The sequence below is a fragment of the Tachypleus tridentatus genome, chromosome 10, assembly GCF_004210375.1.
Source record: "Tachypleus tridentatus isolate NWPU-2018 chromosome 10, ASM421037v1, whole genome shotgun sequence".
NCBI classification, from domain to species: domain Eukaryota; kingdom Metazoa; phylum Arthropoda; class Merostomata; order Xiphosura; family Limulidae; genus Tachypleus; species Tachypleus tridentatus.
This window is the reverse complement of record NC_134834.1, coordinates 177,946,031-177,971,907: the sequence shown is the minus strand read 5'-3', so window position 1 is coordinate 177,971,907 and position 25,877 is coordinate 177,946,031. Positions and strand designations below refer to the sequence as shown.

The following is a 25,877-nucleotide window of genomic DNA, read 5'->3' as shown; positions in this document are numbered from 1 at the left end:
GCCATACGCCTTAGGCCATGCCGGGCCATGTGAAAATGTAATTTTAGTTTTATTTTAACACAAAACATACGACTGATGTTTTTGATTTTTATATGATTATTAACATCTACCTGTTGCTGATGGTTATTAAACATTAAGGCATCTATTGCAATGCAGTAATCCGAAAATTTAAGAAAAACAATGCAACTTCATTCATATATTAAAATAAGATTAGATGAATTTGTGACGACTATGTTCAACCTCGTTCTATCAAAGTACGTGTATTAGATTAACGTGTTTGTTGTGACCTTCGTTTCCTTCACTCTCTTCGTTGTTAGCAGTCAGTGTAAACAGTCATTCACTCGTATGCTCTGTTAGGTTTATCCTCAAACGTCCGGGTAAGTCTATCGTTACTTTTACTTTATGCTCATTTGTCGCTTGTCAAAGATATATTTCGAGGTATATCTTTGACACTTTTTTTGGCAAATTGACGTTCTGTCCTTTCGGTAGTTTCATAGCTAGCTCATCAAACTCTCTCTCATTAAGACTTGTCTGTTTTGCGAACAAATGCCACTCAAACATTATATATTAAAGGCAAACATACTCATCTTCGTGTAAATAATGGTAGTTCTGTATATTACAACGTGTTAACAATAATAACAAAATTCCAAGGTCATCAGATGCTTCTCTCAAAATTCTCCTAGCGGTCAATAAAAAATTCACTATTTTAAGCTGTGTTCGCGATGTGAGATCCAGTGTAGTTCTTTTTTAATACATCTAAACATAAGTTTATTGGTCATTTCAAATCATACATAATCCATCTTCAGCTGTTTAATAAACAGATAAAAAAGATGTACATAAGGTATTGTTAAAATATGAAAATAGAAAAACTTCTTATAAACTACTACTTAAATGTACATAAAATAGAAGTATATAAATAAAATTATCAGTGGAAAGTTATTACATATATATGTATATTTGAGTAGGGATTCTATAAACTTTGGTTTCTAAAAGTAGAGACTCCAGGCCATTTCTGTTTATTGTAGAGAATATATAGTTGTCCTTTAACATGTGCAGCATTCCTGTTGTTGGATGGAAGCTCCTGCAGCCTCCTTCGAATAGTACTTTACGTTTTATTTAATCTTCATTGGTCTTTCGAGGCCGCTTGTGTCTCAGACAGAGATCAACGAATATACCAGGTGTTCAATATCTATTTGCAAAATTTCATTAAAAAATTACAAATACGATTTATAAAATAAAATATTTTTCATAAAATTACGTTTATATGAAGTAAAAATTTAAATTTGAAAGGCAAATTTTCATGCACACGAATTTTCTAAAAACAAAAAAAAATCGATAAGTTTAGGTGTCCGCAAACAAATTTTAAATTAAGGCATAAGAATACTAAAGTTCGATTTTTGAGTCTTCCTTCTTTATTTCGTAGTTTCCAGTAACTACTTTCATTTCATGTCGGAGACTGTCTGAACAGGCGAGAAAATGAGTATACATTTTTTAGAACAAACAAGGAAACAAGAATTATAGTTTTTATGAAAAACAGTTTTGTTGCATACATTTATAAGATTTCAGGCTTACAGTAGCCATACACAGAGAAAATGATTAATGTACTTCAAACTTCGGCGTGATAGTTAAAACTAAAGACTATGCAAATAACAACTACATCACTTATTGTCAGAAAGTAGGTTAGATGATTAAAATGTCTCTAAGAGTTTTATAAAAGAAAACCAATTTCCCCAATTTTATTGTTTGTTTGTTTGTTGTTGAATTTTGCACAAAGCTACTCGAGGGCTATCTGTACAAGCCGTCCCTAATTTAGTAGTGTAAGACTAGAGGGAAGGCAGCTAGTCATCACCACCCACTGCCAACTCTTGGGCTACTTTTTTACCAACGAATCGTGGGATTGACCGTCACATTATAAGGTCCCCACGGCTGAAAGGGAGACCATGTTTGGCGCAACGGAGATGCGAACCCGCAACCCTCAGATTTCCAGTCGCACGCCTTAACATGCCTAGCCTCTCCCCATATTTGTATTATTCCCATTTAAAAATATTGATTGACTTTTCCCACAAATGACAATTTTTCTCTAATCTGGCAACCTCGCTAAATTCATAAACTAAATTTATTTTAGAATCTAAAATAAGTTATTATTACAAAATTTAAACGAAACATTTTCTACATCATTTATATTCGCAAGTTTGCTCAACAAATAATGAAATAACTACCAAGTGTCAATAAGCATAATAAATAATCGAATAACAAAACAGGTGATATATAATTCAGAAGTCGAGAAGAATTATTTAATAGTCCGAATACTTGGGTTTTGAGAATATATCCAGTAAATAAATATTTAATGCTGCTTTTTTCGTTTCTCTTTACTGCTTGTGTGACATGTTATCGTTATTTATAGCACAGAATAAGTATTAACTTATCTTATAGGTTACTTGTGGTAGAGGTTAGAATCATCTAATAGTGAAATTACATTGTTGTAAATAATGGAAGCAACAAAAAGGATCTGTATAGCTGGAGCTGGATCCAGTGGACTTACATCCATCAAAGCTTGCCAAGAAGAAGATTTACTTCCGGTGTGCTTTGAAAAGACAGACCAGATAGGGGGACTTTGGTGCTACAGAGAGGATGATGTTGAAGGTGTGGGCTCTGTGATGAAGTCTACCATAACAAATAATAGCAAAGAAATGAGCGCCTTTAGCGATTTCCCGCCACCGAAGGATTTTCCTACTTATATGCATAATAGCTACTTACATAAATACTTTGAGATGTACGCTGAAAAATTTGATCTCGTTCGACACATCAGGTTTCGACATGAAATTCTGAAAGTAGCGCAAAACCACGATTTTGACGAAAAGGGACGGTGGAAAGTGACTGTTCGAGACATTGAAAACGATGTTAATTTTGACGAGATCTTTGACGGAGTGATGGTTTGCACTGGTCACCACGTGTTTCCATACATCCCCACGTTTCTAGGAATAGAAAAGTTCAAAGGCAAAGTGTTACACACTCATAGTTACAAGAAACCAGATGGGTATGATGGCAAGAAGGTGGTGATTGTTTGTGTCGGAAACTCTGCAGGAGACGTGACTGTGGAGTTAAGTCAAATAGCTAAACAGGTTAGTCTTAAGTTAGTCTTTTAATCACAATATTCTCTTAAGCTATATAAGTATACAAGCGAATGACACAACGCGGACTAAAGTGTACTAATGTTTTCTTTTATCTGTACTGGTTTATTCGTGTTACAGATATTGAAAATTGATCATGCTAAGTTTCAAATCTGTATTCGTGTTTCACTCAGTAAATGTGGTTACTAACTTCAGTGATACTTTATTAGTACTTGAGCTAAATGTCAAGGCTAGAAGTATCTAGGTCTCAGGTATAGTGCCTCTCTTTGTAATTACATTGGAAAATTTCCAGATTAGGTACTCCAAGGCTTCATGTATAGCCTGACATTTTTATAATATATCCACAGCTGTAAGTGCGGTATTTGTTCAATGGTGATACATCTCGGATCTTAGACCCTGGACACACGGCCCAGCACACTAACCGCTAAGCTATTTCTCCATTTAATAGTACAAACTCCGTATTGTCAATTTGTTTTATAGTTGCATGGCTTGATTTGTAGCTTCCTGGTGTAATTTTGTGCTTCGCACTTCCAGAAACTAAATGACCTTATAGTTTCTTAATTTTTCTTACAATTATGATAAGTTACAGTAGTTTGAATTTTGCTTTTTTTTAAAGCTCAGAATAAAGCTCACTATAACATAAATTCTAATTGTGATAATCTACTTGTGATAGCTGCTTACGTCACAGTTAATTATTCTTCCGTACTTTGAATATAGGTTTTACAATTTGTGAGTTAGAACTGCAGCTCTATGTTACTTGTACTACGACACGACTATAGTGTTATAGTTTGACAGTTGTGAATGCAACTATATTAAAATATTTGAGGTCAAATTGTAACATTGTTTTACATTTGCGAAATATGTGTTTGAAACTTTAAAATACAATAATTCAACAAATATTTAGAAAATAGTGCCATGCAATATTTGTTTACTGTGTAACTAATAAAATTATGTAATAATATATTTTTATCAAACAAAATACAATGTAAAGAAACTAGGTTATTTGGTTGTTTAAATATTGTGACTTGAATATCACAGCTTTTGTAGCCCTATCAAAGCTTACGTAACCTAACAAAGGGCTGAATACGTTATATCAAAACGTATTTGAATAGGCAAATCAGTAACTCATGTGAAAACAACCCCCGATTTAAAGATACAATACGTAACAACTTTCTTCGAAAAGAAATATTCATTTATTTTGATCATTGAGATATACTCTGGTGATTAAAATTTTATAAGACGGGAATATTACTTTCACTCAATGAATTTTTCAAAAATAAGGTGGTTTGGATCATCATAAGGTGCCAACATCATCGAGAATAAGACTCGCGAGAACATCGTACCCAATTCAGTCTTGAAAGGAAATAGAATTCATCAATGTAAAGTCACTCGTAATATCCATTGAAGTACCTAATTCAACAATATACCTCACATCTAAATAGGTTCTCTGTCTGAAAACGAAGAAAGTCTTCATTAAGATAAATCCAGTCATACCTCATTGTCAACCATTAAAACTCTTAATCATTTGGAGAATGAAACAGATATTTATGCTATTTCTTTCTTTAATATACTGGTAAAGTCGCGGAATTCAAGAATAATGTATTTCTGTACAAATGAGCTCTTGAAATGGGCGTTGAAAAACCATCGAGTTTGAGAATGAAGGAGTTGACGTGATATAGTTACTACGAAACCTGATTCCAAAAAAACTACACTGTTTCGTCATCAGATCGAGGAAGACCAGACCTGGTGACTTGAATAGTAACGACTTGGTGAAGCTTGAATATTGTTTTATTAAAAGCTACTCAAACCTCTATGTTATCATTGAATGAATGAATGTATGTTGCTGTGTTATTATAGGTCTATATTTTCTTATATATGGCTTGGGTTTGTTTTTAAGAGATGTACATAGGCACTTTATGTTAACAATTCTGAAAAGTTACAAGAAATTGGTATCCATTGAATGAAACTATGATTTAAGTTTACCAAAATAATATAAAGCAAGGATAATAACTATGAGTTAACAACTGACGTTTGGTTTAAATGGACTATTCTCTAACATTAAAATTGAAATTAATTTGAGTTCTCTTTAATTTAGTAAATATCCTTTCCAAAGAGGAAAGCATACTAACTTATCAATTGCACCCCCATGCTGTTAATGGTATTTTCAGACAACCCAATGCTTCTTTAAAATACCCATCCATATAAATGGATCTCAGATAAACTCAGGTTACTGCCACTTTCCACCATTGGACCTAAAAATGCATTATAAATGACAACTTCAAACTTCCCAACGTACCTGTAAAACCTGTTTTTTATAGTAGACTGTTGCATTCTATTCCTTAGGATACCAACATCTTGAGAAGATAAAAGTATATTTAGAGAAATATGATGTTTTGCTCTTCGTTCCAGATATGAAATTGTAGCTATCATACACGTGCTTTTAACTGGAAATTCATTGTAAGCAAAGAGGTTTTTTTTAGAAAATACTTGATGATTTTACGACATCACATTTGAATCTAGAATATTATATCTGTAAGACTAGTGACTCTATAAACTTTGAGAGTTGCACTGAATACTTGAACATGATCTGTTTTTCTATCCTGAAGGTATATCTAAGTGTGAGGAGTGGATGTTGGATTATTCCCAGAACTAGTGCTGGTGATGAACCATTCGATGCTTCCCTTTGTCGACGATGGTGGAATTTGATTTGGCTTTATACACCGTATAAGCTACTGCGTTACTTTGTTGATACGTTTGCTAAAAAACAAACTGACAATTCTCCATATTGTTTTAGATGCAAACGTTCCATTTTAGAAGGACGTTACACATTTAACGATGAACTGCGACACGTGATTCAGAGTGGGGCTGTCACAGTGAAGGGAAACATTCGGAAATTCACTGAGAATGGAGTAGTTTTTTGAAGGAGAAGAAACAGAGTATGAAGTCGACATCGTAATTTTAGCTACTGGTTACGATATCAAGTTTCCATTTTTAGACCAGAAAATAGTTTCTGTTAAAAAACAACAAATGGAAATGTATAAGTATGTAGTTCCCATAAGATTAAAACACCCCACTCTTGGCATGATAGGTCTGGCTCAACCTGTAGGTCCTTTTTTTTCCCCGTAGCTGAAATCCAAGCTCGATGGTTTGTTTTGTTAATGAATAATATAGTGTGTCTTTCCTCAGTAAAACAAATGTTAAGTGATACCAAGATGAAAATAGACATGGTAACTCGTCGCTACCCGGACAACATTCGCTACACTATTGTGGCTGATTGGATACCTCTTATGGATGAGACCGCTAGTCTCATCAACGCTAAATCTAACTTGCTAAAATTAATTTTCACCGATTTTATTCTTTTTTGGAAATGTTTCTGGGGTCCTTGTTTACCTTACCAATTTCGACTTCAAGGTCCTCATGCTTGGGCAGGCGCAAGAAACGCTATTTTGTCATATTAATGTAGCATAATATTCAGGGACAATAATGGCCGAAATGGACCAATGTTTCCACACTCATCTATTTTCTGTAATCAAATATAGTTTGCTGGTGATTCAGGTAAACAAGGTTGAAATATATCTTCAACATATATCTCGAGTTTTCGTTGAATGTACTTACATTTCGTTAACCATGCGTGTGTCTCTTTTTTCTAGTTTACATTTAAACTTGACACACGCCTTATTTTCATAATTTTCTGATTTCAATGTAGAATTTGATAAACTTATACTTTCATCACATGTAACTTTATCTCATAAATGGACCAAGTTACAACTGTTTTACGTTTTTTTCTTTAAAAGCCTCAATTCCTAAAGTTTTACGCACATTTCACTAGAAAATTGTTCGAGTTCGTTTTGGTTTTGAGTTAAAGTTTCAGAGGAAAATAAAAGATAGTAAAAGAAACCACGGTGAAAAGTAAGCTATAATACTGTCGTCCACTAATGACAATAAGATATTTGCGAAACAGATAAAAAACTTGCAGACCTTAATGTTTGTTTCAGATTTTAGATTTTATTACTTTGCTCATGACATTTGATTAAACTGAAACACATCCCACATAGAAATTATTTTTTACTTTATAATCTGCCCGGATTTACAGGTGGTTAAAGCACTGGATTTGTAATCTGGGGACCTGTATTCGTGTCCATGTCACACCAAACATTATCGCCGATTCAACCAGAGGGGCGTCATAATGTTTCGGTCATTTGCACTATTTTTGGTAAAAGAATAGCCTAATTGTTGGCGGTGGGTGGTGATGACTAGTTTCTTTTCCTCTTGTCTTACACTGCTGAAATAGAGGTAGCTAGCGCATATAGCCCTCGTGTAGTTTATGTTAAAACTGGATTTAAAATACCTTCCTAAAAAAAACCAAAAAAACTCTATCAAAATGTTGGTACATTTCTTTTCTAAATTTGGTTTTCCAGACAAAGTAATATTCATATTTGATGATTTAGGAGAATATTTCTTGTGTAATTTAAAAGACGTGGAATAAATCATGTATTTTATTTTAAAATATGGAATATATAAATGTATATTTACTATTAATCAATTTACACTCGAACTTAACATTAGCTTTTATCTATCATACCCTTAAAACTTTTATATAATAATTGGATTATATCTTACATAAATATCAAATAAAAATTTTGTTCCATGAAACGTAAAATTGAGTGATTTTTCTTCAATTAAAGTACGTTTTGTAATAACAGTATTTACACACTAGTTCATATATATAATTTGGTAATTGAACAAGACATCTAAAACTCTTCCATACTTATGATGTGTGACTATTTTATTTCTTGCATTATTCATAAGAGCCTTATAATTTATCTTGCGGTAGTAACGATTTTTGTGTGCTTGTGTTTTTCCCTTTATAAAGTAACATTGAGCTGTCTGCTGAATATTGACGATTTTTAACAAACGTTAAAATCGGATGATAGAATGAAAACTAATGTCGTGCGAACGGTTCTGTGAGAAGCTCACAATGAGTATTCTAATTGAATCTTCCCAGGGTTAGTCTTCAAGCGCATGCATAATTGTAAATATTTGGATTTACAGATGATGTTAGACAGAATGAACTTTAGAAAACATCGATAAGTGTTAAAAATCTGCCACTGTTTACTATTAAGATGAAAGCTATGACCGGTTACTACAGATGATAAAAACAAACAAAAACAATGAAATAATACAAATGATGTTAATAAGACCATGTAGGTGTCTCTGCTGGAAATGTTAGGGACCTCAACGTTAGAGTTTCGTCCTAAAAATGTTAATAATAATGTTTGATAAGCAAATCTTTTTAACATCGAAAACTAAAATAAAAACATTTTTCAATAGCGATCGTGGACCATTTTCAGTGACAATTAGTCTATAGCGTGGCAATTATAAATATATTTTAATATTGTAATAGTCCTCAGGTAGAACAGCGGTAGAACACTAAAATTATGGGTTAGATCACTTCGCTGGAATCGGCAGATTGCCCAAAGTTGTTTTGTTAAAAATACAAACTTTATTATAATAATTGTCAGAAACCTAAACTACTCTCAATCGTGTCAACGACAATTCTGCAGCTTATAATTCAGTGTTTTCATACCCGTGGAGGCCACACCACAGATAGTCTGTTGCACAGTTTTGTACTTAACAGCAAACCAACAAAGATGGCAAAGCAATAATTTTATCTTTAGATAACACATGGTTAAAAGCATAATGTATGTTACGACTTCCAGTAGTACGTTTTCAAGTTTCGTTGTTTATTATTAAGCGCGAATATGTATAAGGGGATATCTGTGTAGAAACAATTGAAGAAATCGAACCTCGAATTTTAATGTTATAGACACTCAAGCTTTACCACTGAGACAGTAGGAGAGGAACATTCTTGTTGAATAAGTAAATATTAAGACATGTTAAACTTGAATTAAAAATAAAAGCTGACAGAGAATTATTATACAAAAACTTCTAAGTGCATCATTCTACAGGGTAGTTTTTTATCTGATAAGAAATGGTATTGAGTGTTGTGTGTTAATTTTTTATTATTGATATTGTACGTATTTTTAAATTAGTGAATGTGACAGCCTTGGAAGTCAACAGGATCCTTATCTTGGAATTTTTTATTGTCAAGTATCATAGTGGTTCGCATACCTATCTATCAAACTTTCATTAATTACTCACCCACAACATCTGAAGGTCACTAGTTCCAAAGCGCAACCATCCTGTATGGAAAATTTAACTTTCGTAGCTGAAGAACATTTGTTTCTTGATAAAATTTATATTTGTATCTCTTAGTCTTACCATTTTCATTATCAATTGCATAAAAGGTGATGCAATAATTACAATAACTCCCAATCAGGGTAAGATATTTACTTGAAGTGAAACTCAAAATTAGCCTCAATGTCACTGCGGCTAATAAGATAAACTTTATTGGTTTTCTCATTAAACATCTTAGTGAGATCCCTCTAACTCTTATTTTTGTCAATAGTGTTAATACCTATTAATACACACCTCAATAAACCAATAGCAACTGTTATAGAGTTCACTACCACCAAAACTAAATTTAAGTTCAATCACCAAACCCACACACAAATATATAGCTTAAGTATGGGTAATCCGGTCACACCGGTTCTCGCTTACATTTTCATGACACATATTGAATCTCTAGTCAGAAATTCAGCTTTGCACCCATCAATATATTGGTACAGATATGTTGGCGATACCATTGTTGAATTCACATCTCCAGAACACAAAATTAGTTTCTTCAATCACGTCAATTACTTGAAGTGGTTTTTTCATCATCATGAAAAGTGTTCAATGTTTTACAATGTATCTTTATGTGGTACTAAAATGAAATTTAAGTCTGACAAACTTAATCAGCAGGAGTTTTCACCAGATATCATAAATACTAAAAACATATTAATATTAGGTACACACTGTTCCACTTCTTACTTGTAGATTAAAAGTTCATTCTGGACTTTATTTTATTTTGACGTATAATTGAACGCTTTCGCATGACGTGGAATATTTGCGTATATGCATATATATTTGCATATATATGTATATGTTACTAAATCACAGCTGTTGAAATGCCTTAGAATATCAATACGAAACTATAGATCTAGGAAGCTTATTACCTTGAAACTACTTTCTTCTAAATTTGAATGAGATTGCACAGACAAACATTAAATCTTTCACTTAATCTCATTATTCATGCTGCAATGTGTTCATCAATGACGCTAGAAAACTGCTTTATGCTAATTATTTAGCCTAGTAAAAATGTATTTCAAACGGCTAGCATGGGTATCATCACTTTTCTTAAAAAGGACAGAACAACCTTTCGACCTTACTAGGTCATCTTCAAGCTAACAAAAGAAGCCGAGTGAAGTCAAATAATGTGATAATTCTTCTGAAAGGTAGATGTAAATATAGAAAGTAGGGAAATTGACTGAAACAAGACAAACCTTATATTTATTTCTGTTGCTTTGTTTTACCAACAAAAACAAAATGTTTTACGTATGTTATGTAGCTAAAACAAACATAATATTTGTTGTTGTGTTATCACATAAATGTCATAGTTTTGTTTTGCTGTGTTGCCAAGACAAATATTGTATCTCTATCATACTCTGTTATTAAATAAATATTATCTCTTTGTTTGAATGTGTTGTATTAAAGTGAAAGAATGAAATGTTTCTTCTTTTCTTCTCTTTCTATGGACATAAATATCTTAACTCAACATTATGACAAGGATATTCTGTTTGAATTGAAATATAAATGTTTGTATTAGTCGACGTCACCGTCATTCACCTAATTAATGAGCGTAAGGATACTCTGACATCGTTAACTTACCACAAGTTGGTGTTTGGTGTGTTTTTTTAAAACATTGCGACATCGGGCTGTCTTTTGAGCCCACCGAGTGGAATCGAACACAAGATTTTACCGTTGTAAACCGTTGACTTATCACGCTACTGGCGGAGGGAGTTATTACGAAAAATGTTTTCGCTCGAAGATGTTTTGTGAAACATTCTATACGAAACACAAATAATGTATAGTTTGGAAGTTAAGGAAAATAAGATTTTGTTTTGGCTGCAGAAAGATAAATAAAATAAATTCTGTGTACGTAAGTTCTTAGGGGTTACACGGCTTGCACTTTAATTTAGTTATAAAAATATTTATAGAAAACAATGAACGAAAATTTCAACTTTCACTAACGAATGCAACGACCTTGACAGTAATAAAAATACAGAAATTTATCCTTAAAATCGCTTAAGGTCGTACAGACGCCTCTCTAGTAAAGCATGAGTAGAAACTTGTAAATAATAAGATGAAGGAAAAAATCACCATTAATCGTATCCATTTTTACCTACCCCACTAACTGTGTATCAGTTGTGGGAAGTGTAACATGAGTTGCAACGATGCTGGGTACCAAGCTATAGTCATTAATCCAAAGACTCATCTACAAAGAGTGGTTAAACTCTTGTTCCATTTAGCTGTATGAAATTTAGTAGGTTAAACTTTGTTATTCCGTTTTCATGTACGATTTCATTGGTTAAACTTTTTTATTTAATAAAATTTATCGGAGAGGTTATCAACTGTCTATAGCATTTCTAGAGAATATATACAGAACGTATGACAGAAGTTCCTGATTTTCATATAATTATTAACATCTACCTGTTGCTAATGTTATTAAACATTAAACATTTAACTCACAGCAGTGTCCCGAAAATTTAAGAAGATAAAATACAACTCCACTCACATATTACAATAAGATTAGCTGTTTTTATAACGACTATGTTCAGCCTCGTTCTGTCAAAGTACGTGTATCAGAATAACATGTACGTTATGACCTTCCTTTTCTTCAGTGTTTACGTTGTTATCAGGCAGGGTAAGCAGTCGTTCATTCGTATGCTCTGTTCGGTTTATCCTCAAACGGTAAGTCTATCGTTACTTTTACTTTATGCTCATTTGTCGCTCATAATTACCTTTCAAGATATATTTTAGGCACTTTTTTTTGGCAAATTAACGTTTTGTCCTTTCGGTAGTTTTATAGCTAGTTCATCAATCTCTCCCTTATTAGAACTGATCTCTTTTTAGAAACTTTATATATTCAAAGGAAAGACATACTCATCTTGTTATAGACTATTACTTAAAAATACGTAAAATAGAAATAAATTAATTAGATTATCAGTAGAAAGTTATTACATACATATATATATGTATGTTTCACTGGGGCTCTATAAGCTTAGGTTTCTAGGAGTAGAGACTCCAGGCCCTTTCTGTTCATTATAGAGAATATATCGATGTCCTTGAACATGTGCAGCATTTCGAGTATTAGCTGAAAGCTCCTGCAGCCTCCTCCGAATAGTTTTTTACGCTTTGTTTGATGTTCATTGGTCTTTCGAGGCTCCTGGTGTCTCAGACCGTGATCGATGAACATACAGGGTGACCGCGAGCCATTTTCGAAATTTCATTAAAAATTAAAAAATAATATTATTTATCAAATAAAAAACAATTTTTTATAAAATTGAGATCATATGAATTAAAATATTTACAATAGAAAACAACTTTTCATGTACACGAATTTTTTTTTGCGAAGCAACAGCGGGTATATGCTGATCCCACCCAGGGGAATCGAACCCTTCATTTAGGCATTGTACATCCGTAGACTTAGCTCTGTAGTAGCAGGTGGTTTTTGGTAAAGAAAAAATATCGATAAGTTTTGGGGTCCGCAAAAAATTTTAAATTAAGGCCTAATGTTACAAAAGCTCGAGAAACGCCACTTTTTGAGTCTTCCTTCTTAAGTTCGTATTTTTCAGTAACTACTTTCATTTCATGTCGGAGACTGTCTGAAAAGGCAAAAAATTAGTGTACCTTTTCTAGAACTAAGAAGGGAACAAGAGTTATAGTTTTAATGCAAAACAGATTTGTTGCATACATTTATAAGATTTTAAGCTTACAATAATCAAACACACAAAATGATGTATTTTTATTTATAAAAAATAATGCTTCACAAGAAAATGCTACAGCAACTTATTACATTTTAAGAAGAAACTAAATTTTATGTAGAAAGTTCGTTTACCGTATTTCATGCAGTTTAATAACGCTTTTTAAGTGCGTTAACACAACAGACACTTGTGATGCAATGTTAATGATTCAGTTTTAATAGGGTTATTGTACTTCTAACACCGCGGTGACAGTTAAAACTAAATCTATGCAACTGACTGCTACATCACTTATTGTAAGAAAGTAAATTAGGTGATTAAAATGTCTCTTAGAGTTTAATCACAAAAAAACAATTTCTCCATTTTAAGCTGAATTCCCATTTAAAAATATTGGTTTTTCTTTTCCTATAAATAAGAATTTTTTCCCCAATCTGGCAACCCCGCTAAATTCATAAACTAAATTTATTAAAAAATATTTGACCATCAAGCTTTCCATTTCAATAGGAAGGACATCAATTGCAGCTCAGAGACAGTTATGTACAATATGAGCACCACAACCAACTCCCACAATATTTCTGCCAAGTTACTTCAATCTACAAGATACAATGTTTTTCCCCTTTCTTTCCACATCTCCAAAACTTGTTTTGCAGTTCACAACAATAAGCAACATTTTTTTGGATAACCCATGTTTTTTTTTCAAAGTGGACACCAATCAATTCGTCAAAACTTCTCATGTCACTGAAAGTTTTACTTTCACTCCGTCCACTGGGAAAAAATATCGCAACTGACAGATATTATTTTGGCATCTTTTCGATTTGAAACATCTGCTGTAAGTGAAACGAATTGGACATTCATTAAGTCTCTCTTCAATCCTCTGTTGCTAGAGGAACAATTGCTTTAAATAATAGTTCATTTTTCGTTCTGGCAGAACTGAACTTTGGTTCAAGTAACTTTGCTATTAGTTTGGAAGAGCAATCAGCTGTTTTAAAGCTTATGTTATGGACAGCACTGTGATAAGCAAAGGCTGCTTCTTTGGTAACTATTAACAAGTCACTTTCTTCAGGCACAAATTTTTTTTAAGAACACATGAACTCTTGAGCTTTTAACAGCGACTGAAAGACTAGCTGTATGTTTAAACTTTTTAAGACTTTTTATATTATTTTTCCAATTCACTGTTGAATGTGAACTTTCTTTTACCAGCTTTGGACATAATGACTAGGATTAATTTCTAAAATAAAAGAACGAAAATAATTCAGAAGGTACCAATGACTAATATAATTAATAAAGAAATCACAAAGCACAAACACCTGCTCAAAGGAATCTTTGCATGTGTTGCCGCTCGCCGTTGGTGCAGCTGCCGTTACACACGTACCGCCAAAAGCAGCCCACTTGTGAATAATTATACTTGTACATGTTCAGTATAAGCTGTTTGTGAATTTCGTCTGATGCAATACCTTTAAAAATTGGCATGCTACAGCACTATGGCTCACGCCACTCATCAACTAATAAAATGAAAACTTAAAAGTTATTTTTTGTCAACCCCAAGTCAGAACTCTATGCAGATTTTAACATTTTCCGTTCATGCTTTTTGGAGTTTATGCCTTTTCATCAAAAATTGGGACATTCAGAAACACTGCAGTACTGAAACTTGTTTACCCAGTTTCGTGTATTATAAATATCATGGGAATTTATTAACCTTACGATTGTATTTATATCATATATAAACTAAAATAAAATTACTTGAACTTTAATTCAGGTGGTATCAAGGTACACTGTTCGATACGTTATATTATATAGATGGAAACGCACGTTTTTTTTGAAGAACACTATGAAGTTTCTTCAAATAGCATTCGTTGTAGCCTGTTCAGATACTTGTGTGATGTTTAGTCACGGGTTTCAGCCTCTTCTTTAAAGTTAGATAATTTGTGATGTGTTATCCTAAAAGATATAGTGTTTAACGCTTGTTTTATATGTACAGACATTTCCTCATTTCGGAGCTTACATGAGACACAAAGAAGACATTCTAACGAAATATAAGAAACAAACTGATCTTTTTGGTGATCAGTTTAAGCCACCACAGAACAGACGACGTTCCCAGTTCGAAGGACCAATCCAACAAATCAAGGTAATCATTGAAACGAGACTACTTTTATTTTGAGTGACAATGGTTTATTTGCTGTTATTTTACTTAATTCTACTTAAAACACCAACTTCTAATTGTAAATAAATCATGTCATAAACATATCTTTGAGAATTTGTTTTTTGAGGAAGCACTTCTAAATCCAGTTTTAACATAGCCGTTGTATGATGTTTGTTTATTTTGAATTTTGCGAAACCTACACGAGAACTATTTGCGCTAATCATCTCTTATTTACCAATGTAAGACTTGAGGGGATGTGTCGACTCATCACCACCCACCGCCAACTCTGGGACTACTTTTTTACCAAAGAATAGTGGGATTCACCATTACATTATAACGTATCCATAAGTGAAAGGGCGCGCATGATAGGTTTGACGGGGAATCGAACCCTCGACCCTCTGATTAAGAACCGAGGGCGTGATTATGTGATAAAGAATTACGACAAAGCTGTAACTAAAGGTAAAATGTCAATATTTTCTTGTCCTAACCGAGCATCGTTTTCTGTATGTCACTGCCGGTAGACTTAAAAAATATTTTTTTTCCTGTTTTAACATAATTCAGAATCTTGGTTGAAATAAGTGACACTAGCTGACGAATCAAGGTAGTTAAAAAACAGTTTTAAAATAATTTTCAGTTTTGGTTCACTTATTTTATGTAAAAAAGTTCTTGGATCTTGCGTGCACCTCTGTGGGTCAGTGGTGAATTTAAAGACTTACACCTCTAAAATCTGTAACGAATGCCTATGTTGTAGGTTTGCACGAACAAATTACGTTTTAATATTCTAAAGGCATTATGACGACACCTTTCATGTATGCAACTCTCGTACGCTTCTACAACTCTCTGTAGCAATACCGTGTTGAATGAATTGGATACTAATTGGCTTGTTTTATTCAAGCTTAAATACAAAGCATAGTTTTACACCATGTTATCAGTTGTTCTTTAGGTACACTGTTTGTAAACTAAACCACTGCTTAATCATAACTCACAATTTCTCAAAAGATAGATCATTTGTCGCAGTTTATCTCACGACAGAATAATTTATATATGTTTTAAACTTTAATTCAGGACTTGATCGGGACGGCCAACGATCGGATCGGGACTTTATGTGACTTAGATCCAAAACAACAACTTTAAGTCTGGTTTTCAATGTTTAGAGGCTGTTGGAATTTATATTAAGAAGGTGTTTTTTTATTTCATGATTTATAAGCCACAGAAAGATAAAGAATTAACCTAATGTGTTCTTTTGCTTGTTTCTTTATTTTACAAGAGTAACAGTTTTTAACGATAATGCTATAAACTTTCCAGTTTTGCACTCCTGTACAAAAATACACGTTGTAATCATATAAATGTAAAAGTACAACTTCACAATTAGCCAACACCAGTATTAGGTTTCCAGGTGAGCGAGCACACATTCACATATCGACAGAGTCACACGCATTGTTCTTTTAATTTCAAAGTCTTCATTACGTTCACTTGGTGATGCTAAACAAGTTTCTACTTAATTAATACACAAGCGTACTGCTAAAGCAGCAAACAATAATATCACTAGCATGACGATATTTTAATTATTTCTCTAAATTTTTAACGTTTTTAGTCACCAAAATGAAGTAAAAACAAGCATTTCATAGAAATTCAAAATTTAAGAATCTAATTGTTTGTTTTTAAGCGCAAACCTACATAATAAGTTATCCCTGCTATGCCTACCCACAACGAATTAATTTAAGAATTACAAACATCAGTTACCAGCCTCTGTATGTGATAGTTCGAGCAGCGTGTACGACTTTAAGAGTGCAATAACCGACCGTATCAAAGTGTAATTTTAGTTTTGTTTCTTCATATAACCATGAAAAATGAACTCCATTCATATATTACAATAAGATTAGCTCTTTTTGTGACGACTATACTCAGCCTCGTTCTATCAAAGTATGTGTGTCAGAATAACGTGTAACTTGTGACCTAGGTTTCCTTCAGTCTTTTCGTTCTTATCAGGCAGGGTAAACAGTCGTTCATTCGTATTCTCTATTAGGTTTATCCTCAAACGGCCGGGTAAGTCTATCGTTACTTTTACTTTATGCTCAAGTATCGCTCATAATTACCTTTTCAAAGTGTATCATAGACACTGTTTTTAGGCAAATTGACGTTCTGTCCTTTCGGTAGTTTTATAGCTGGTTCATCAAACTCTCTCTCATTAAGACTTGTCTGTTTGCGAATAAATGTCACTCAAACTTTATATATTTAAAGGCAAGACCTGCTCATCTTTGTGTAAATATTGGTAGCTCCGTATATTACAACGTGTCAATAATGAGAACTAAATTCCAAGGTCATCAGATGCTTCTCTCGAAATTCTCCTCGCGGTCAAAAAAATTTCACTTTTTAAGCTGTTTTCACTATTAGAGCTCCAGTGTCGTTGAACTTTAATACAACTAAACGTAAGTTTATTGGACATGTTTAATGAACAGATAAAGAGTTTGAATGTAAGGTATCGTTCAAATATGAAAATAGAAAAACATTTTGTTGTAAACTATTACTGCAAAAATACATAAAATAGGAGTAAATAAATATGATTATTAGTGGAAAGTTATTTCGTATATATATGTATGTTTTACTGGTGTTTCTAGCAGTAAAGACTCCAGGCCATTCCTGTTAATTGTAGAGAATATATCGTTGTCTTTGAACATGTGCAGCATTCCTGTTGTTTGCTGGAAGCTCCTGCAGCCTCCTCCAAATAGTACTTTACGCTGTATTTCCTTTTCATTTGTCAATTGAGGCCTCTCGAGTCTCAGACAGAGATCGACGAATATACCGGTTATCCGCGAGCCACTCGCAAAATTTCATTGAAACATTAAAAAATAATACGATTTATGGAATAAAAATATTTTTCATAAAATAACCTTTATATGAATTAAAAATTTTAAAATTGGAAGACAAATTTTCACGAATTTTCTCAAAACAAAAAAATTTCGATAAGTTTAAGTGTCCGATAAATTTAAATTAAGGCCTAAAAATACTAAAGTTCGATTTTTGAGTCTTCCTTCTTTATTTCGTAGTTTCCAGTAACTACTTTCATTATATACAACTAGTCTATATAACTGACTGCTACGTCACGTATTGTTAGAAAGTAGGTAAAGTAATTAAAATCTCTTTCAAGAGTTTAATCACAGAAAACCAATTTCCCCATTTTAAGCTGAATCCCCATTTTCAAATATTGGTTTTACTCTTCCTATAAATAAGATTTTTTTCCCCAATCTGGCAACTTCGCTACAATCATGAACTAAATTTATTTTAGGATCTAAAATAAGTAATTATAAGAAAAAATAAAGACGAAACACTAAAGCTAAACATTTTCAACATAATTTATTTTCGGCAGTTTCCTAAAGAAATAATGAAATAACTACCAAGTGTCAATAAACATAATAAATAATCGAATAACAAAACAGATGATATATATTACAGTCGATCGAGAAAAATCGTTTAATAGTCCGAATACTTGGATTTTGAGAATATATCCAGGAAATAAATATTTAATACTGCATTTTACGTTTCATTTTGCAGCTTGTGTGATACGTTATCGTTATTTATAGCACTGAATAAATATATAACTTATCTTATAGGTTACACGTTGGAATCATCTAATAGTGAAATTTCAATTTCATCTTTGTAAATAATGGAAGCAACAAAAAGGATCTGTATAGCTGGAGCTGGATCCAGTGGACTCACATCCATCAAAGCTTGCCTAGAAGAAGATCTGCTTCCGGTGTGCTTTGAAAAGACAAACCAGTTAGGGGGACTTTGGTGCTACAGAGAGAATGATTTTGAAGGTGTGGGCTCTGTGATGAAGTCTACCATAACAAATAATAGCAAAGAAATGAGCGCCTTTAGAGATTTTCCGCCACCAAAGGATTTTCTTACTTATATGCATAATAGCTACTTACTTAAATACTTTGAGATGTACGCTGAAAAATTTGATCTCTTTCGACACATTAGGTTTCGACATGAAATTCTTAAAGTAGAACAAAATCACGATTTTGACGAAAAGGGACGGTAGAAAATAAGTATTAGAGGCATTGAAAACAAAGTTCATTTTGATGAGATATATGACGAAGTGATGGTTTGCACTGTTCACCACGTATTTCCGTACATCCTCACGTTTCTAGAAATAGAAAAATTCAAAAGCAAAGTGTTACACACTCATAGTTACAAGAAACCAGATGGGTATGATGCCAAGAAGGTGGTAATTGTTGGTGCAGGAAACTCTGAAGAAGACGTGACTGTGGAGCTAAGTCAGATAGCTAAACAGGTTAGGCTTAATTTACTCTTTTAATCACTGTATTCTCTTAATATATATAAGTATACAATAGTAAAACAACGCGAACTACAGTGTACTATATTTTTGTATATATCCTGCTGGTTGTTTCGTGTTACAGATATTAAAAATTGAGTCTTTCTATGTTTCAAATCCATATTCTTGTTTTTGTCAGGAAATGTAGTTTCTAACCTCAATGACTCTCTCTTAGCACTTGAGCTAAATGTTAAGGCTAGAAGTGTCTAGATTTTAGGTATAGTCCGTCACTTCATAATCACATCGGAAAATATCCAGGTTAGATACTCCAAGGCTTCATGTATAGCCTGACATTTTAATAACATATCCACAGCTGTAAGTGCGGTATTTGTTCAATGGTAATACATCTCGGACCTTAGACCCTACATACGCAGCCAAGCACAATAACCGCTAAGCTATTTTTCTTTTTAAGAGAATACACTCCGTATTGTAGCTTTGTGTTATAATTGCACAGTTTGATTTGTAGCTACCTGTTGTAATTTCGTACTTCGTACTTACAGAAACTACATGGCTTTAATGTTTCTTAATTTTGCTTACAAATATTACAAGTTACAGTAGTTTGAACTTTGCTTTCTTTTTGAGCTCAGAACAAATTTCAGTGTACCATAAATTGATATCTGCTTACGTCACAGTTACTTATTCAGTCCGTACATTGACTCTCCGTTTTACAATTTGTGAGGTAGGACTGCAGCTCTATATTACTTGTACCAGACACGACTGTCGTATTGTAGTTTCTCAGGTCAGAATGGATTTGTATGAAATATATCAGAGTCAAATCGTAACAGTTATATGAGTATTTATAATATAAAAATATGCTTTATTCTTAAATTTAGGCATGTTTGCAAATGCGGAAAATTTTGCCTAGTGTACAACGTACTTATATCTAGTTTTGATGTCCAGGCTACTTACTTTAAGGAAGAAAGGTTTCTGTGTTTGTTTTTATGACATCACATTGGAAGCTAGAATCTTATATCTGTAAGACTAGAACCTTTATAAACTTTAAGAGTTTCAATGAATACTTGTACAAGATCTGTTTTTCTCACCTCAAGGTATATCTCAGTGTGAGGAGTAAATGTTGGATTATTCCCAGAACTAGTCCTGGTGGTAAACCATTGGATACTTCGTTTTGTCGACGATGGTGCAATTTGATTTGGCTTTATACACCATATAAGCTACTGCGTTACTTTGTTGATACGTTTGCTAAAAAAACATACTGACTATTCTCCATACTGTTTTAGATGTAAACGTCAGAGACAGAACGTAATATTATAAATTTTAGGTTCCAAACGCTAAATATTCTAATACAAGGGTTCTTGCCATATGAAATGGGGTGGCCGCGTATAGCGCGGACATCTGCAGATACGACAATAAATTAATAGATATTGTTCTTATTAGAATATTTATATCGAGAAGAAATTTATAACGTTGATTGAGATTTTCTTACTGTATATTACGATAATATACTCATTAAAATGTTTCTGTGATGAATATTATAATTCCCAGTTCTAGTGTATATGTGAAGTATAATTGTTTGTGTTTCTCTTGTTCACCCACCTACTTGATAATAGTTTCTTTTTCTTATGCAAGGCTAAACACACAAATAGCTAACGATAAAAACTCTATAATCGTATTTACACTGTTTTGATTGTTTATTGAAATTGGCAGAACTGACGTTTAGGAGGAATCTTTGAATAGGTGTTTGTCCGCGAGACTAACATTCCCTCCTATTATATGAGAATAAGTTTCTACTTCACAACGAATTATTTTCGAAGTTCATATGAGAGAAAGCTAAACTTCAACAATATAGAGTGTAAAATAAAAGGTTTCGTATTGAACTCCTATTACATTGCTGTCAGAAAATATTCAAAAATCAAAAATATTTTTCTAAAGCTTTGTTACTGGGTATTTAAAATAACTACAGTGGTAAAAACGTGATAATTTGAAAATTAAATATCGTATTCCATAAAAGTTTCTAACATAGGCTTATTTCACAGAGATTCGTGTACAACTGAGATTTTACTGTTTGTACACTGGTAACAGATTATTGTATCACTTAAGTATTTTTGTTTTTTATGTGTATGTTATAAGTGCAGAAAAACATATGACTTTAATGTACCAGCAAATGGAAGGAAAATGTAAGACCCGTTAACTACGGCTGGCTATCCTTTCCCTTTGATACAAATAGTAATTTTAAGGTTTTTATATTGTACATTAACAATAATTTAAATGCAAAAAGTCAGTTACTTATAAATCACTCGGAAATATCTCAAAATTTTGAATTACATTTAGCTTTGAATTATTTTCAAAACGTTCGATCTGTATTTTTAACCATAGGTCCTAATTATTAATAGTACTTGCACCTTCAACAAAGACGACTGGGTTGTGTTAGCGAAGATGGCAGAGTTGAGGGTTAATTGATCTATATTACAGCATTTTAAATGAACTTGTGTCTATCACAGAAAGGAACAGCTAACACGAGGATTTAGCAAGTAGTAACTGGAGATAAACAATTCAATAAGTGTTACATATAAACATTAGTGATAGTTTAAGTAATAAAACGTCTTACTTGAGCTGTTGAAGAAATGTTTTATACAGCTGTGCATAATATATAAGATGACAACAACAACCACGTGTTACAACAAAATCAACTTTTTAATAATGATGAGATACGTCTAAATCATTGTGATAAAAAATGCTATTCAGAAGTAAAGTTTGGTTCAAGTACAACATTGTAAATTATAAATCTAATTATGATGTTTGGCAAGAGCCAAAATCATGCTTCTATTACAGTTAGTTACTAGTCAACTGTTATTATAGATTAAACACGCATTACTAAGTATTATGAAGTGAATTTAAGAAAGTGATCCATCGTTTATGAAAGTTAAAAACATATTACAACGTTTTATTTATTTTTGTTCAATGTTATTGCTTAAATATAGTTCGGTTTCTCACTCAATTTTTATATTGTTTTCACATTGTATTTTCAGTTAATATATCATTTTCACACTATATATTTAAATAATATATATACCCTATACTATACCCTAAACTTAAGTATCGTTTCCATACTATATCCTTAATTTATATAACATTTCCATACCATATACTTAACTAATATGTCGTCTCTACACTACATCTTTAGGTTATATAACGTTTTCATACAATATATCTTTAATTAATTGTGTTGTTTTCACAATATGTACTAAATTACACATTTCACTTACTATATTATGAGGAACTGTAATGCAGGTGATTTGAATGTTCTCGGTTTCATTTATTTATTAATAGAATAAAGGTATTTTACTAACTTATAGAAAACCAAACAGCCGTTTTAAGGTTTCTTAATGTTCTTAACGCTGATTCTTTTAACGTGAAATATTCAGGAACCCGAAGCAGACTAGTTGGAGCTGAATCGATCTTGTCCTTACGGAGCGGAGAAACGAAGAATGGGTTTAGAGTGCCGACAGGTGATATACTACGCGGGAAAGTGTCACCTGATTATTTTGTTGTCTAATTGGGATAAAAAGATGTAAAAACCTACAGCAGTTACGCGACACCTTTTATCAGAAAATGTAACTAAAGTCACGAAAAGTTTAGGTTTTGGAACATATTTTTATTATTTGCCCACATTTTATACTGATCACACCCTCTCCGTTAAGAAATTGAGATAATTTAATAACTTTATATATGGTGAAAGACTAGCTCCTTGGCATGAATATAATTAGAAAAAAATACTTTTAAAAGTATGTTTTCGAAATGTGACCATTTATTTATTGTACTTTTTTCCTATATTTTGTTCAATACGAAGAAATGTGAAAACAGAAACACATTCTAACGACGTTTTAAAGTATATTAATATATCAGATAAATTTTAATGGTTTCTCAAATGCTTAAACTCATATAATTAGCAAGAATAAAAATTAATAAAACGTCTTCACACAACAACTGTATTTGTTGTATTATTACAGAAAGTTCAGTTCGTTATAAACTGCTCACAAAATTTAAAGGAACCGGTGCGTTTTCTTATATAATTTATCTCAGTGTTCCAAATGTGACAATGCTTTTATTTTTTTAGGTAATTTCCCTCATTTCAGATTCATCTTTATCCATTTCTTAATGTGTGATGAACGATAAAACATGAAGAAATAAAATGTTTAAAAATAACAAATATCATAAAACCTTATATCCCATATGAACTAGGTCCGGCATGGCCAGGTGTGTTAAGGTGTGCGACTCGCAATCTGAGGGTCGCGGGTTGTCATGAGAATAAACCCATAGTCCACAGCACCGGCAAAAGGCCTCACAATGAGTTACAGAATATTGTCATTATATCCTTGTGCATTCAGAACAAACCTGTCGAGTATAAGTAAGTCCGTGCTGACAACCAAGCATATGCCTGCCCAGACCATTACAGAACCTCCTCAATGAGCGTCGACTTGCACAATGTTAATGTTACAGGCGGAAAATCGCTCTCCTCGGCGTCTCCATACTCAAGCATGTCTATCATCACGAAACACAGTGAACTTGCTCTCGTCTGTCCACAGCAAGGTGGCCCATTGACGAAATTCCCAGTCCAGGTGCTGACGAGCAAACTCCAACCTGGCTGCACGGTAGCGCTGCAGAATAACGCCTTCTGCATACCGTCTGGCCCTAAGGCGTTCTTCGTGCAGATGATTGCGAACTGTTTGGGTCGACGCACGGGTTCCAGTGGAATGTTGAGGGTCATTTCGCAGTGACCGAGCCGCACCAACAGTCACCTGATGGCGCCTGACTGCTTGGATACACAAGACGAAGGTACGTAATGACAAAACGAGCTACAAAAGATCCATGTTGGCGTTTGTTTCGAGAATTAATGAAAAATGCATAGTTTCATGTGACAGCCTTACATACGGTACCTTGAGTTGTATTCTCCTTGAGTACGTTCAGTTTCGATTGAGTTGTTTTACACTTTACTCGCAAGCTTAGAATTACACTTCTAGACGAACGAATATGTTTTTCATACATAAATTTAGTTATTACAAAAATATACTAAATAAGTATTTGTCCCTTTAATTTTTTGAGCAACATATTAAATTCAATTTGAATATGCTGACACAACCTTTTTATATGGGAACCTGGATACTGGACAACTAAAAACACTAACTAAGGGTATCCGTTAATGAAACAAAAATCTATATAAAGGACATTGTAAGATAATGTTCCTCTTTTTTTTTTTTTTTTTGTCATTGAATCCCTAATTCTCTCACAATGAGCCACAACTTTACCAGGTAAAGTGGTCATCAACTCAGCGTTATTTTGCAGATATTTGGACCTTCCAGGCCAGTAAAGCACATGGACAACCCTGTGTGACTAAGTCTAAGAGTTCATATAAACATGCAATGCATAATTAACACAGAACTCTACATATCACAGAAGTAGAGAATGCAGGTCTCCAAACTCATGAAGATAAGAATGGTGTACTTTAAGTAGTGAAAATATATCAGATACATAGAGCTACAAATGCTGAAGACAATGATCCATATTTTCGCAATGGTGGTGAAATGAAGCAAGTCAGCCTGCTGAGGTTTCTTGCTGAAAGTGGAACTGGATATTTCGTCAATTGTTTCAAGTGGTTCGCTTTCTAAAATGGTTGGACTCAGGAACTGCACTGTGACAGTTTGTATAGTTCAGTGGTCGAAAATGTACAGCACTATATCAAAGAACAATTTAATGACAGGGATTTGATTGTCAGTGGAACAAACCCACAGTGCATCATGTATCTGCGAAATAATTTGTCTCTGAGTGGCTCCATGTGTAGTAGCACATGTATATAGAGTTGTGGATTTTTTCTTGAGCACTGATAGTGCTTCAGTAACACAGTAGTAGTTGATACACTGGCAGCAAATTCCTGTCTGCTCCAGTTGTTCACAGTGGTGACGAAGTGAGACATATTTACCTGCCACTGATTTCATAGATGGTGAGAGGTGGACCCTAACCATTTCTTTAAAATTTTCTATAAGGTTGTTATTATGTAAGTGTTGTGAGGTAATGCGTGCCGTTTACAGACATGATTAATGGATACTATGACTATACTAGTCAATTACTAAAATTCGTGTTTTACATTAATTTAATATCCCACATAAAGGATGTAAGCAGTCATGGACTAAGGTTCCAAACTACATGGCCATTTCATTCAGCTTGTGCTTATATGGCCATTCTCCCATCGAGTGTAAGTCATACTTAAATAGAGTGGTGGTATTGAGGCATGTACAAACTAAGCTACTTGTAATTATTCATTACGAGACTGATAATTAGTATAACTGACATAGGACTGTGGGACATCACACTAGGACTTTAAATGGACA

At 33.2% G+C, this 25,877-nt stretch overlaps 2 protein-coding genes and 1 pseudogene across 4 annotated transcripts; all 3 read left to right on the top strand.

Moving 5' to 3' along the window:
* Positions 1-319: 319 nt before the first annotated feature.
* Positions 320-6,734, top strand: LOC143228273 (flavin-containing monooxygenase 5-like; annotated as a pseudogene). The gene is made up of 3 exons (XR_013015298.1): positions 320-377; positions 2,434-3,122; positions 5,738-6,734. The product of XR_013015298.1 is annotated as a flavin-containing monooxygenase 5-like (transcript).
* Positions 6,735-11,990: 5,256 nt separating this feature from the next.
* LOC143228270 (dimethylaniline monooxygenase [N-oxide-forming] 2-like) lies at positions 11,991-19,239 on the top strand. Of its 2 annotated transcripts, none has more exons than XM_076459551.1 (3): positions 11,991-12,044; positions 15,033-15,179; positions 18,806-19,239. In XM_076459551.1, the coding sequence occupies exon 3, from the start codon at positions 18,859-18,861 to the stop codon at positions 19,237-19,239; it is 381 nt and encodes a 126-aa protein (XP_076315666.1). In that variant the 5' UTR covers positions 11,991-12,044; positions 15,033-15,179; positions 18,806-18,858. The 2 variants fall into 2 exon arrangements, with proteins under 2 accessions (XP_076315666.1, XP_076315667.1); XM_076459552.1 differs by having other exon boundaries at positions 11,997-12,044; positions 18,806-18,894.
* Positions 19,183-23,943, top strand: LOC143228272 (dimethylaniline monooxygenase [N-oxide-forming] 2-like). The gene is made up of 2 exons (XM_076459553.1): positions 19,183-19,491; positions 22,917-23,943. Exons 1-2 carry the CDS (start codon positions 19,300-19,302, stop codon positions 22,932-22,934), a joined length of 210 nt encoding a protein of 69 aa, XP_076315668.1. The 5' UTR covers positions 19,183-19,299; the 3' UTR covers positions 22,935-23,943.
* The last annotated feature ends 1,934 nt before the right edge of the window (positions 23,944-25,877 follow it).

What these genes read in the sequence shown, in the direction of transcription:
- LOC143228270 (XM_076459551.1), top strand. Translation starts at nt 18,859, where the DNA reads ATGGAAGCAACAAAAAGGATCTGTATAGCTGGAGCTGGATCCAGTGGA.
- LOC143228272 (XM_076459553.1), top strand. Translation starts at nt 19,300, where the DNA reads ATGGTTTGCACTGTTCACCACGTATTTCCGTACATCCTCACGTTTCTA.